A 14,220-nucleotide genomic window follows, 5' to 3' on the forward strand; every position below is an offset into this window, starting at 1 on the left:
ATACAGTTTGTTTGGAGATACGACCTATCACTGAGACAATAACACTAGAAGTCTATCTCTGTAATTTTCTTTTGGTACCTAGGGAATGTCAACAGATAGCACACGAAACAAAGAAGCTTCACTTGTATATTACATTAATTCCTGGCTAACAGTGTCTTGCCTTGATAACATCCACCTTTGACCATGAATAAAACCAAGTATGTCAAGACTACGGAGATATTATTGAGGGAGACTACAAAGATTTAACTGAAGAAGGACACTGCAGCAGCTCTAATGTGCTTCCTAGAATATAATCAAATTTGTAGCAACTGCAGCATCTATACAGTCACTTCAAAAATGCACGTTTCCTTTTTGGTTTTCAGTATGCCACTATTACCTTCTAAGATTCGAATTAACAAACATAACAGTGACAAGGTGTATAGCAGTAAAGCACGTTAAGGTCAGGCATGATTGTTTCATGAGGCAGAATCAATCACATTATGTACCATGGGAGTTTAATGTTGAAAACAGGAATTTATTAGTAAGAGCATTTCCATCCAATTTTTAATACTGCTAATAATCAGTAATTTTCATTTGGGGAGGTAACTGACCTTTAAAAATATTTTCAGGTAATATTAGCCTAAGAGTCAGTTAAACCTCATCTCCCAAAGTAAGTTTAGTAGCCCACCTCCATAGATTAGGGTCCTGCATATGCTGAGGCACAACTGCATGACCCCAGCTGCAGCTTCTCTTTTTACACAGTTGACAATACCTTGAAACGGTGGCACAAACTGGAGTTGCCAGCAGTGTCATTTGGCAGCACAATGGCTAAGCCATGGTCCTCCTCCCGCATGCAGACTTGATGGTTTGGATTGGCACCTAAATCACCCCAAAGAGCAACTGCCCTACTTGCTCCTCTATGTACTTACTCACTGGGTCCATGGATCCTGCTTCCTGATGCTTAAAATATCCTGTCAACAAAGTTACCCTCTTTCTTAAAATAGAGTACAATAACTAAATGTAACAGTACATCATGGTCACCAAGTAACCATGATTAGTTATTTTTGGTACCGGGACCTGCTGAGAAGCAGGAAGACCTATTTCATGTGTGCATGTTTATATGCACATTCACGCATTAGGAGGGGAAGAAGAAATGGTTTGGCTTTAATATTTCTAAATTGTGGAGCTACAGTAAGGTTGTCAAATATTGAATATTCACAGTTACATTCTTATTTCTTAAGGCTTTTGGGGTGGGTTTTTTGCTAATTAATTAGACTCTCTTCACACACACTTGAAGCAAACCTCACCAGCTGGTCAGAAACCTACACGTTTTCCTAGTAGCCACTTGCAAAGAGCACCTCAAGGAGCTGAGTATTAGAAAGACAGTGCTGTGGGGTTGCACAAATCGTGCAACACGTGTTTATCTGCCATGCATGTCATTTATGTCTCCTGTATAATCAGGCGATATTCTAGAAAATGCTGCTCTGCAAAGCACAAATGAAAGAGAAGGAAAATGACCTGAAGCCTGCTTACACCAATTGGAAACTTTCCATTGCGTTCAATGGCTTTTGACCAGGCTGTGAATGCCTAATATTAATCATTTCACATGACTAAGGCAGGTTGTCCCTCTGAACTCAAGGGACATGCTGTGCAGGGGCTCAATCCTGCTTGCATTTCTCATGCAAGTAAGATTTAGACCCAGCACAGCAGGTGACCTGAAAGTGTACGGCGTGCTACAAGAGACAAATAGCTACTGCGGTGAACCTTGATGATACTGGAGACAACTGGGCCTAATAAAAGCAGCATTTTATTTATAAGGTGTAATTAAAATCCTGAGTTTAACTTTCAAGTTTCATATAATGAGACCAGTGTTTTAACAAATGGTACTGAAAGTACCATTAAGGGAACTGTGATAGTAAAAGATTATCTGCAAAAATGTAGCATTTGCAGTGCACCTTTGTTCATTCCAAAAAATGTAAATGTCTACCCACCAGACTGTCTGCTCCGGAGGGTAAACCACTTAAAAGTCTTGCTATTCAAATGGATATGGCAAAAATACTCTAAAAATCTGTTTCATTACTGATAATGCTCTAATTCTGTCTATGCACTAGAGTGTAATCACTTACGGTATTGACTCATGTTTTGCTGGTAAATGGCTCTCTGTCATAGCAACCTGTTTTCCCCCAGCAAAAAGTGTTTTATTTGCTGCCATGAAAACTGCGGCTATCCACCCACTCAGATATGAGCACAACACTTACTGCAAATGTCACAACAATGATTATGAAACAACAGCAATGTGAGTCATGCGGGATTACAGCAAAACAAGTGATATTTTGGGTGATTTTGGAACACTAATCCCATTATTAGAAACTTCTGTACTTTGTGTATCTGATGAAAAATTGGTTAGATATATAGCCTTTGAGAGCTGGCAGCTAATGCTAAACTAGAAAAGAGATATGTAGCAGTTTGGCTGCTGTTAAACTACCAAAGAAAATCCCACTGAAATCAAAATGCACTGAAGTTGAGATTTATGGAAAAATATTTGAGCCCACAGGACCACAGCATTAACAGTCAAGTAACCAGGGAAGTAAAGAAATCCCCGACTGGATCCAGAAATGGAAGCCAGTAGTTTCAGCTTCTTAGCACACTTCCAGTGAGCTAAGTGACCCACTCCAGCACGCAGAGCTCAACTTCTAAAGGGACTTTTTAGGCTCATTTGTGCATGTGTGATTGTATGGTGGGGCTATAATTTCTGATGTCTGGCACAGTAATGGCAAATGATATGCAATGCGGTGTTCTATTAATAAACAGAATACAACTCTGTTGGTTCTTGCTACAACCTTTCCAAATCTCCCCAAACAGAGATTGCCAGCCTGACCAGATTGTATGCCTGTCTGATGGTGGTTCAACACTGTGGGCAAGCGTCCAGAAACTATAACAGGCAAAGTAACAAGCACCGTTTATCAGTCTGAGACATTATTCCCTTTGCATTCTGTAGTATCCTCAAGTCAATACAGGATCTAATTGGACAAGATTTCCTGTTTAATACAGCACTAACACCCACATATTACAAACTTCTATCGAAAACATGACCAATATTAAAATATACCATTTAATTCCACTGAACTAGGAGCTGATCTAATCCAAATGATGGATCTTACTCTGCATCATTTAAAGTTCTTTGCAATCACATACAGAGGGGCTATGAGGCAAGACCACATGTTAGCCATCAATGCAATTTTTTTTTCTTTTTGGTTACGGGCCAGAGAGAGGCTACTAATCAGTGTGCAGAGGTCACCCACCTGCCCCCTGGATCATAGTTCACACACACAATTAATTCATTATGGGGAAAAGTCACTGCTGGAGGTTGAACTGCCCATTCCAGGTTTTTTTGAGGTGAATGTCCTGCCACTGACCTGGAGAAATAGCTCCATTAGCTAAAACTCTGTTAAATCACATTTTCTTATGCAATTTTTCTAACATAAACAGTATACACCAACAACTAACATAAAACTTTGCTACCAAAGCAGGAATTGCTTTAAGTATAGGCACAGGATACAGAATATTGTAGAATTTGATTCTCTCTTAGTTGCATTAGTTTATTGTCCCTTTACAATATTGCCACGGAAAGCATGACTTAGGCATGTCGTCTATGCTAAATGAGGTTTATCACAACTGATTTACCACCTGCATTTCTGTTGTTATAGGCACGTATGTATGAAACAGAATAAGAAGTAGTTAAGATTCCTTCCGTGTACAATCTCGCTTTACAAAACAAGTATCCAAGACTCCTGGCATGTCAGTTATGTTGGTAAGTACTGCCCTGATACGGAAACTGAGGTACAGTAAAATAAAAGGCAGATGTGAAAAAGGATTTAGTCACCTAACTCCGATACTGTAATTAAACAAATCTCTTTCAGCAGCCATGTGGTCCCTGGAACCTGGGACTACCTTAACTCACATGCGCTAGGGTCACCAATGCCTAAATCACTCTTTTGCACGTGAAAAGTTCTTCATCAGCGTTCAGCACTGTGCACCTTTTCAGGTTATCCCAGAAGGTAACGTTCTGCAACACAGATGCTTCCGAGTTCCTTCCATAACTCCCTTCCACTCTTCCAGTAGCATTACTGCTGCTTTTGTTTGGACTTCTGTTAACAAAGAGTCTCCTGAACATGGATGTCATATATGCTGGCCTCCTGAACATGCATCTCATATATGAAGTTGTATCTCATATATAACATACTCCAATGTCAGCCTGCAGTGTCCTGGTATCCCTGGTAATTATATCTTCTGCAATTACTCTGCTTGTGAGTATGATCAAATTGAAGTTTCAAATCTCTCCAGTCTAGATATTTGAGCAATTGTCTACTCAATAAAGAAAAAATCTTACCTCAGCTTGAACGTTAGATGGCAAAACTGAGGTTTCATTTTCTGTTATACTGCTGGTCGGACCATTGCTTGGGGAACTGGGACCTGATCCAGGGGAGCTGCTACTGACTGAGGATTCTGAAAAACAGATTAAACATACATGCATTTCACGCTGGAAAGGATCACATGATCTTGATTAATTGTATACTCTTTATGGCACAGGGTTTTTTTGTTGTTGAAAGGTATCTATTGGTTATGCTATTTACTTACGTTAAAGATTTTTAATTCATCCTCCATTTCTTTTGGTTTTCCTTTTACAGTGCTAACAAGGAAAGATACTCCTGGTCTTTCCCCTTCTGATCTGGCTGCTTCACAAAGGAAGAATTTACTATTTATTTTTCCCACAAAGATGGTATGATACTCAGTATCAGGCAGAGATACAGACATAGAACTTGTAATGAGTAAAAAGAAAAGAAAGTCTTTTCTTTTTAATTGCAGAGTCCTGCCTCTGTAAGAGATCAAAATGACAGAGATAGCAGGCTTGCAAAGGTCATGATAACATGTCGTCAATTCATGAGGCCTACTGCCATCTCTCTTCTGTTTAGAAAGGGGATGAGCCCATTGCGGACTAATCATTACATATGCAAGTAATAATGGCAAAGTATACACCACTTTCACTACAGCTTCGGCACAAATATGAAGGAATATTTACAGCATACAAAAATCTTAAAGTAGCATTTGAAAGGCTGTATGTTATTGTGATTTAAAATTTCCCAAGTTCTAAGATAAAGGGGAAGAGGATGATGTCATTGTGTGTTGTTGTGTTGAGTTATTCTAATCCTACACTGATATAAATTAAATTTATGTAATGGAAACAATTAACAAGGTTAAAGATGGAAGAGCGCAGCATTAGTAGAGGTAAGCCTGTTTCATGCAATAGCTTTCAAATTAAAGTACTCAAGAAGTTAAAATAATTAATATCTAAATGTGGCAATAAGTATTCTATAGCCACTTCTTTGCTTCTTCACTCTTTCTGTCTCAGTTCACATGCAAAACTATATCCTTACGTTGACTGAAATTACTGGGAGATTTCCTAGCTGTTTCTTGGACCTGTTGCTCTTTCCTACTAGAGCTGACTTTGATTTACTGAAGTGAATCCGTACCCAGCTATGCTAACTGGTCAGGTAAAGTTCTTGCATCATATTCTCACTAGTTTTCATAGAAGAGAAGAAACACAAACTTATTCTTTTTTCTCATTTTTTTAAAAAGTACAATGGCACTTGAAGTATAAATAGGCATTTAAATAAAGGGCTATTTTCAGTTAAAAGGATAAAAAAAAAAGGAGCAAAAGGCTTCTGCCAGAAATGTTTGATCAGGGAAGTTTTGATTATGAAAGGTGCAAAATGTCATATAGCCGATATTAATAATGATAATGGCAATCTGTAAGGCTCTGAATTATTGTCAGAGTTAGGAAGAGAACACATTTGCTTTCAGGCTTCTGCTCTTCCAATGGCTGCAGAAAAAAATTCCTGGGTGTTTCACTTTATACCTTACTTGTAAGCATACAAAATATAAAGAAAATCAGCTAAAACTACGAAGCGAGGAGCAAAAGGCTTCTCCAGTTTCTTGGACCTGTTGCTCTTTCCTACTAGAGCTGACTTTGATTTACTGAAGTGAATCCGTACCCAGCTATGCTAACTGGTCAGGTAAAGTTCTTGCATCATATTCTCACTAGTTTTCATAGAAGAGAAGAAACACAAACTTATTCTTTTTTCTCATTTTTTTAAAAAGTACAATGGCACTTGAAGTATAAATAGGCATTTAAATAAAGGGCTATTTTCAGTTAAAAGGATAAAAAAAAAAGGAGCAAAAGGCTTCTGCCAGAAATGTTTGATCAGGGAAGTTTTGATTATGAAAGGTGCAAAATGTCATATAGCCGATATTAATAATGATAATGGCAATCTGTAAGGCTCTGAATTATTGTCAGAGTTAGGAAGAGAACACATTTGCTTTCAGGCTTCTGCTCTTCCAATGGCTGCAGAAAAAAATCCCTGGGTGTTTCACTTTATACCTTACTTGTAAGCATACAAAATATAAAGAAAATCAGCTAAAACTACGAAGCGGAGATCAAGAATCTCCTAAGAGCTTCAGCAAATGGAAATAATAAATTAGCTGTAAAAAATTCTAATCTGGAAATAACTTACAGGGAAATTACCTTACTTAGTTACTTTCATACTTACGTTCGTATCCATGTCCCAGTTTTGCACATGACATACTGTGAGAAGTTGTCACGAGAATTGCATGTATGAGGACACTGAAATGAATTTGTTCATGTTGTATTATATTTCCATCTTGGTGTGACATAATTCTGATACACCAAGTGAATTCAGACACGTCTGACATAGTAACAGTTCATTGCATAAACATATGGCCTGATTGTAACATCACTTGAACAAGCCATGAAGCTACCAAATATCGATGCAAAGTCAAAGCAAGAAACATCAGAATGAGGCCAAATACTGTAAATGCTCTTTTCTTTCAAATCAACAGATAAGGCCTTGGCAGCATACTCATCCTAAGGACTAAAAACGAGAGGACTTTAGGCTGTTTAAATCACAATAACTTGGGTGCAATTCCACAAAATAATATACGTGACAAAATTTACCACTCTGCAACACCAAACATGTGAAAGAAAGCCTTAGCATCTGTGGTTCATCCACGAACTAGTCTTGACATTTTCAAACAAGAGAAACCAGAGGGATAGGACCAAACACAAGATTCCAAAATGTCCTTGATTAACCCAAGTAATATCAGATAGGTGTGTTTGCGCTTTGTATTAGCATCTGCATTTTCCACGGGAGATGGGAAGTGGGAGATGCAAGACCCAAAATGTTGTCCATGTACAGAAGACACAAAAAAAGGGAAGAGACTATTCTTGTTTTCTTCTTTGACGCCCCTGGCCACCAACAGTCTACCATTTCTTTGTTCTTGTACAGGCTGTTGTAAAGTACTGGTTTCCAAGCTGGATTGAAAGTATGACTTTCAAATTGGCAACGACTTTTCAGTAAGTGGGAGAAAGCTGTAGATTACAAGCTATTTATACACAACCATTTATTTAATATGGTTTTCTTTTCAGCAGCAGAAAAAACAAGATACAACCTTTTGTTTAGCAAACAGTTTCAATTCCAAAATACCACCACTATTCTGCGAGCAGTCGCAGCTGATACAGAATTTCTCCATTCTTAATTACCTGTCACCTCGAAGAGTCGCTTCTTGAATGAACAGACAACATGCCCATCCTTCCTCCTGAGTAAAGGACTGCTTCTCCTTTCTGTCACCTTTTGTTTTAACCGTGAACGTACCTTCAAATTGGGCTCTGAAGCTGGAAATGAAGAGAAGAAAATAAATAATTACAAATCAAATTACTGCTTTGTGTCAGACACCATTGACATTCCCTGTAGGACCTCATCTGATCCAAGGAGAGCTTGGAGGCAGAGATTTTACTGCCCATCCCCCCCAGCCATCCTGCTGCTCCTCATACAACTCCGTTTTAGATTGGAGGCTAGGAAAGAGAGAAAGAGAGCTGAAAATCTTTGCATCCCATTATTTTTCTCATCCCATTTCAACTCTGAAGTTACCCATTAATTATTGTTAATATCATAAGTATTAATTAGAGATGAATGTAGCTTATATTCTACATAATTTTTCTCTCTCTTGTAGGTGAAAACTTGCACGGAAATACAGCTTGGAACTTGGAACCTTATAATTGGATTATGGTCTGATGACAGAAATAGAGAGAAGCCTCCACTGGTGCCTTTTGATTTCTCTTAGAAATATAAATTACAACAAGCCTTGCTGGCAGAACATTTCTTGGTCAGCAATTTTAGGCCCAGAACTTCAATGTTTTCTGAGTAACACACCAAACAACTAGATTTATAACAGTGTCCTAAGAACATTTACACAGAAAAATATATGCTCTGAAAACGAAGAAGTAGGATTGATTCCCAGAAAACCTAGGATTATACTTAATGCACCTTGGGCAAGTTCCACCTTTGTTTCCTAAATGGACATGGTCTTTTCATATGAAGGCCAGAGATGAAGCTCTGCTGTGCTTTTTACTTTGTGATATTTTTAGCATGATAAAATGTTTCGTGTACTCATTTATCCGTTCTTCTAAGTAAACCCTCTATCAAACAGACTGCTAAGAGCTAGTGAAAGATAATTGTGGAATAGAATTTGTTTATATTTCCCTTTCTGGAACTGAGGCTTGGCTAAGCAATATCTCAAAATAGAGCGAGCTGGAAACTGGGATCATTCTCTCTCCTATGCACAGACCTAAGCCCAGCCCCAAAGAAGGAGCAAGAGATAGCAGAAAAACAAAATAAATGAAATCTTCATTCAATTCAGCATTATACCATTTGTCACTTCGGAGCAGGAACTCAATCCTACACTTCTAATTCCAGTCCCTGCCCAGCATGTAATATTGCACATCTGTTTCCTACTGTCCCGCTTGTTCCCTCAGGGATGGGGACGTTAGAAATGCTCACACGAGAGCAAAGGGGCTGCACCTCTGCCGGAGCGCTGCTGTAACCTGCAGGGCCTGCAGTCGCGCGCTGGCCTTTGTCATGTACTACATCACTCTTGGCAAGCACTCCCTTCTAAGTGGCCTGTGCCTTGAGTGCATTTCAGACCAAGATACACAGGCTAGCAAAACACTGGAAATCTTTAATAATAACAATATTAACAAGAAATTTCATTTTTATCAGTTACTACCATTATTAAGACCAATGGTTCTAGTAATGGAGTACAGATGACTTGGTTGCTGTCTAAGATACCATTTGCTATGAAACTGAAAATAGAACAATGGGCTAAGATTACACTACATGCTTTCACCACAGATCTCACCCAGGTACGATGACATTTGGAAGAAAAGGTGCTCACTCCTTTTGCACTTATGGTTATTTCGATTTATACTATTCCATACTCTTAAAATTTAGGAGAATATTTCCATACCTGTGACAGACTAATGTAATACAAATCCTCTGTAACACTCACTGGAGAAATGCTCCACTTCTATATGAATGTTTCATGCTTAGTCACAGTGATTGCCTTTCTATTTTTACCACATTCCCATCATATTCTACATCTGAATCAATCATATAAGCAGAGAAAGCAGACTTTGATGTCAATGTCTGAATTTATGAGCCATCTGAGAAGACAGCCCTTGCGTGAAAGATTAAGATCATTTTTAAATGGAAATAATCAATTTTAAAATGAAAAGGCATGAAGAAGAGTGGTTTTTAAATTGTAAAATAAACCTCCCAATAAAAAACAAAGCCAAGGTTTGAAGAGTGTTCGCTTCCAATACCGGCTTTCTTGAACGTCTCCCATGAGACACTGCCAGCTCCTAACATGGTACCAGCTAGGACTTGATGGCTGGCAATAAGAATTCAGGTTTCAGTGCACTAAATGTATAAATTTAACTGGTTTGAGGATGTCTACTCCAATGGACAAAATGCAGCACTGGGAAGTGGTTTCTTGTTACTCGTCTGTGGATAAGGCATTGACTTGCTGTGTGACTGTAGGTCACTGTACCATCCTGCCCCACCGAAGCTGAAGAAGAATTATTGTTGACTGCAACAGGTATGGATCACAACAGCAATTCTATGTGCTTCAGTGCACTCCTACATGAAGGCAGTAATAACACATCTATAATTGTCAACTCTCTTCTGATAGTTAAAAAGGCACAATTAAGTATTTTAAGCTTCAAGGATAGAGCTGTGGATTAAAATTATAAATGTATATACATATATATACACACAGACTGGCCCAAGCACATACATGAGACTATTTAGAAATTATGTTAATCCTTTAAACTCTGAAATGCAAACAAGTGAGCAAAAAGTGAAAATAAATTTTTCAAACTTTTTTTTAAATTAAATTGTTCCCCTAGTATTTGCAAGGCACTTGGAAAGCCTTCATGGCAAATGGTGAAGAATTATTGTAATTAATCTGCCTTATGTTTCAAATGAGCATTAGGTTCAATACTTTAACTAGTTGTTCTTAGAAGTGGGGTAGATATAGAGGGATAATGCTCAAAATAACTGTTTTGCATTAGCCACCCCTGTAAGTATTTCTGCTGCACATTATTTGCTCAGCTTAATTAATCCACTGCCAAGGCTGACTATGTTCATCATCCAAAGCATTCTCCATGTGGAAAAGAAGTGTCACATGGGGAGCCAGTGCCAAATAACTTCTGAGGCTAAAGCTTTACTCACCAGCTTGCTGCAGAGTAGCTTCCTCATGCAGATACAAACCCCTAAGAATTAACCTTTTTTTCCTCCATTAATACCACAAAATCATTGAAAAGACCTTCATGCAGTCTATTACTTTATGTGGTGATCCAACCATAAACCAAGACACTGACCCACCAAGATAATTAATGCACATGGCTAACTTTCTGTACACCAAGCATCCTGCTGGGGTCCAGGACTCAAAACTAGATTAATTCTACCCCATACAGGATATGTCCTATATCTCACCTTCCTGAGGAAATAGGGCCTCTCTGCAGCGCTGGAGGTGCTGAATGAGGTGGGGTTTGCTGGGTTAGATGCCTGCAACTATAGTGGGCTGAATCATCTGACCAAGGAGCCAGAAAGCCAGAGACGAGAAAAACAAGCATGTGGCTGGGAGTGTGGCAGATGAGGAAAACAGGACTGCACATTTTCGTGGCAGCAGGCTGGTAGGTTGGGGCTATTCAACTAAAAACCTGCTAAAAACCATCTTATATATATCAGTATACATCTGATATTGGTCTAATTGGTCACTATTAGCCTAGCCTCCTTGCTCCACAAATCTTTGCACTTCTACTACACTTAGCACTTTGGAACAAGTAATAATCAGTTACTTGGAGAAACGGAAAATATATTACCTGAGAGTGTTTTGTTGCAAAGAAAACAAAAAGACACAGCTATTTTCTCTGAAGGCCACCAAAGCCCGTGTCATTGATCTCGATGGGAATCAGTTGATACCCATTTGAGCGATTCACTCAAGTGGACTTCAGGAAAGACTAGCCTGAAAATGACAGTTTATGTAACTCTGAAGCATAATTTCGAATAATGAGACGTTGCACTAACATGGCTTGTTCAGTCTCATCACTATTACCTGGCTTATTCTCTTTTTAGTGCTAGTAATAATGAACTGGTATTACTCTTTAAATGACTGTAAGTGGGAAACGTATGAAAGATACAGAAAGTATTAGTTTAAACAACAACAGAAGATATCACAGGCGACCCAAGGATTGGTTACCTAACTCCTTGGCATGACTTGTAAATAACTCTACAGAACTGAGAACTTTGGTTCTAGGTGAAGAAGAAAGACAGCGTCTCAATGATTTTTCTCATCTTTTATGGCAGCTTCATACAACAGGAAAGAAGTAAGTAACTGTACTGTTAAAAATGGAAAATATACAGGCTTCAATATAGGTACACATTAATTTCATCACAACAACCATCATTGCTCAGGTGAAAGAAAACTATTCTCTCCTGAGGAACATGATACTGAAGCACAATCATGAGAGATAGGAAAATGATTTGGTGAAGTCATTATGTCCTATACTCCACTTTGCTTAATATTAGCAATTTGCAGATACTAGCGTTAAAGAATATAGCCTGGGGACAGATTGCTCCCAAATGAGCTGAGGTTTTTTTGACAGGGCTTTGCTTCACTGTTTCTTTTTATTAAACACACAGAGATATTTAAAAAGAAGGGATAAAAATCCTTTCTACGCATGGAGAGAGGACATATATATGAAGGGAATGTAAAAGATAATAATGCACTACTTTCTGATGGTTCCTGGAACACAGTAGTACTTTTGTATCAGAAGAGCGTGTGCCAACTTCAAATCAGCATTTAATGAACCCAGGCAGGAAATGGGGGATGGGAGAGGGTGCATAGCGAGCAGGTCCTCATCTCGAGGCTAAAGCCATATATAGGAAACCTGAAGAACAGAAAGTGAGCTTTTGTCCAGACTTCGAAAGGCTCTAAAGTGAAAGCATTTCCTTTTCCTCGCTGGCAGCCTGGCTTAGAAAAGCTGTGGGGCAGTCGAGGTAAATGATGCTAAATTTGGCTACAAAGATTCCAACAACAGCACGAGCAAAAGCAGCAAAATTCACATCTTACTTGAGAATGATAAATTGCTCCCTATTGCCCAGGCACCAGCTGTTATCACTAAGATTGTTTTGAAACAATAACTTGGACTTCTCTAATGTTTTTAAGTCAACAGAAACAATTAAGAAACAAAGACTTCATGATCCTGAAGTAAATCTTCACTGGTATTCTCTGCTTCTTTAGCTGTCATTTTTTTAAGCTGTGAAGGGTCATATATTATACTGATTTGAGTATATTCTATGCTGTACTCCATGCAGGAGTTATTGTTTATGCCTGCCTTATATCTAACAAGTATTAATAAAGGAATACGTAGTCAAGGAATCTTTCTTTTTTCACACCACATAGGTTGTTATTTTTTATACTATTGCACTAGAGACTCATGCACAGATAAGCATTATGTGCTTTACAACACACAACCATGACAGGCCATGCCTGAGATAGCTTGAAGTCTAAGCTATAGGACAAAAGGATGATGTATGGGTATAGACCAACAGAGGTACAAGAGAAAATAATGAGATGGTACTACTGATTATCACGATGGTGGTATTGCCAGCATACCAGTGGCTTATCCTTTGTCAAGTTTCTTTCTAGCACTGTGGCAACTGAGAATTTTCAAGAAGATACTGAATGTGGATAATGCGATAACTTTGCGATCCCTGTCATGATTTCACTTGAAGCAGGAGGAGCAGAATGGGAGAAAACACACTGTGAAGAGATCCTCATTTCGTTGAGTCCACTGCATAGCACAACAGGTTCCTGGTCCATGCTGTGGGCTCCCAGTCACCGTGGTAATACACATAAGTAACAAAGCAGCCTGCCTGTCTATGCCATGCCAGGACCTGGAGATCAAGGAAAAAGTCAAATCCCACCTCATTACTGCACCAATGAAAATAGCCAAAAGAGGCATATCTGAGGTTCCTGAGAAGCTAGTCTGAGGGTAGTGGGCTAGGGAGAAACTTCCCAGTTTACCCCTCAGGGATGTAGGTAGAATGAAAGGCACAAGATACTGCTATGCACCATCAGAAAGGACAAATGAGGAGATAGCCTGGGCTTCCTCACCAGAACTATGAATGCAACCAAAGCCAGGCAGAAAGGCAGAGAACACAGGTCAGGTACCAAAACTGTTTCCAGCTTCCTCAGCTGCTTTGTGGAGAGCTGCTAATGAGTTTGTCCTTCTGAGAGACCCGATGGTCTCACAGCCTTTCCTCTGCTGCACGTGGTTCTTGCAGACGTATAAATAGTCTCTGTTCTGCATGGAGTTTCTGACTTCTGCTCTGGCTTCCTGTAGGCAGCCACAGACTGTTTCAGCCACCTCCACATAGCTGAATATATTAGGCATCGGCAAGATGAGCAGTGACTTTTTGTTTTCATACATGACTGACTGACATTTGCTGTAAAAGGCCACGTCCTGATACAAGACAATACTAGACAACGAACATGTGGGACAGCCTCCCCGCTGGCTGGCAGACTGGGAGATACTGGCGTGTAGTACAATTCGGTATGTTCAATGACTTCTAAATTCTGGTAATTTAAAATGCCATTTCTGAAAGAGTTTTAAATTAGATTCATGGGACTGAAAGCTCTCTAAAGCTTTCCTTGACACATGCCCTCTAAAGCTCTTCCAAGAACTACATGGACCTGACCACTGGGTGGTCCTAACGAGGCGGGAGCACCAGATACAGCAGTACAGGATGGAGACACTTT

General features: G+C 39.2%; 1 protein-coding gene across 2 annotated transcripts in view; it reads right to left on the bottom strand.

Moving 5' to 3' along the window:
- HDAC9 (histone deacetylase 9) overlaps positions 1-14,220 on the bottom strand; it is a 452,900-nt gene that overhangs the window by 200,929 nt on the left and 237,751 nt on the right. For both annotated transcript variants that reach the window (XM_009326083.1, XM_009326084.1), the window contains 2 exons: positions 7,598-7,729; positions 4,370-4,485 (listed from right to left, as the gene is read on the bottom strand). In XM_009326083.1, the coding sequence (XP_009324358.1) occupies positions 4,370-4,485; positions 7,598-7,729 (248 nt within the window). The remainder of the gene's footprint in view (positions 1-4,369; positions 4,486-7,597; positions 7,730-14,220) is intronic.

Source organism: Pygoscelis adeliae, unplaced genomic scaffold, assembly GCF_000699105.1.
Source record: "Pygoscelis adeliae isolate BGI_AS28 unplaced genomic scaffold, ASM69910v1 Scaffold15, whole genome shotgun sequence".
Taxonomy (NCBI): Eukaryota; Metazoa; Chordata; class Aves; order Sphenisciformes; family Spheniscidae; genus Pygoscelis; species Pygoscelis adeliae.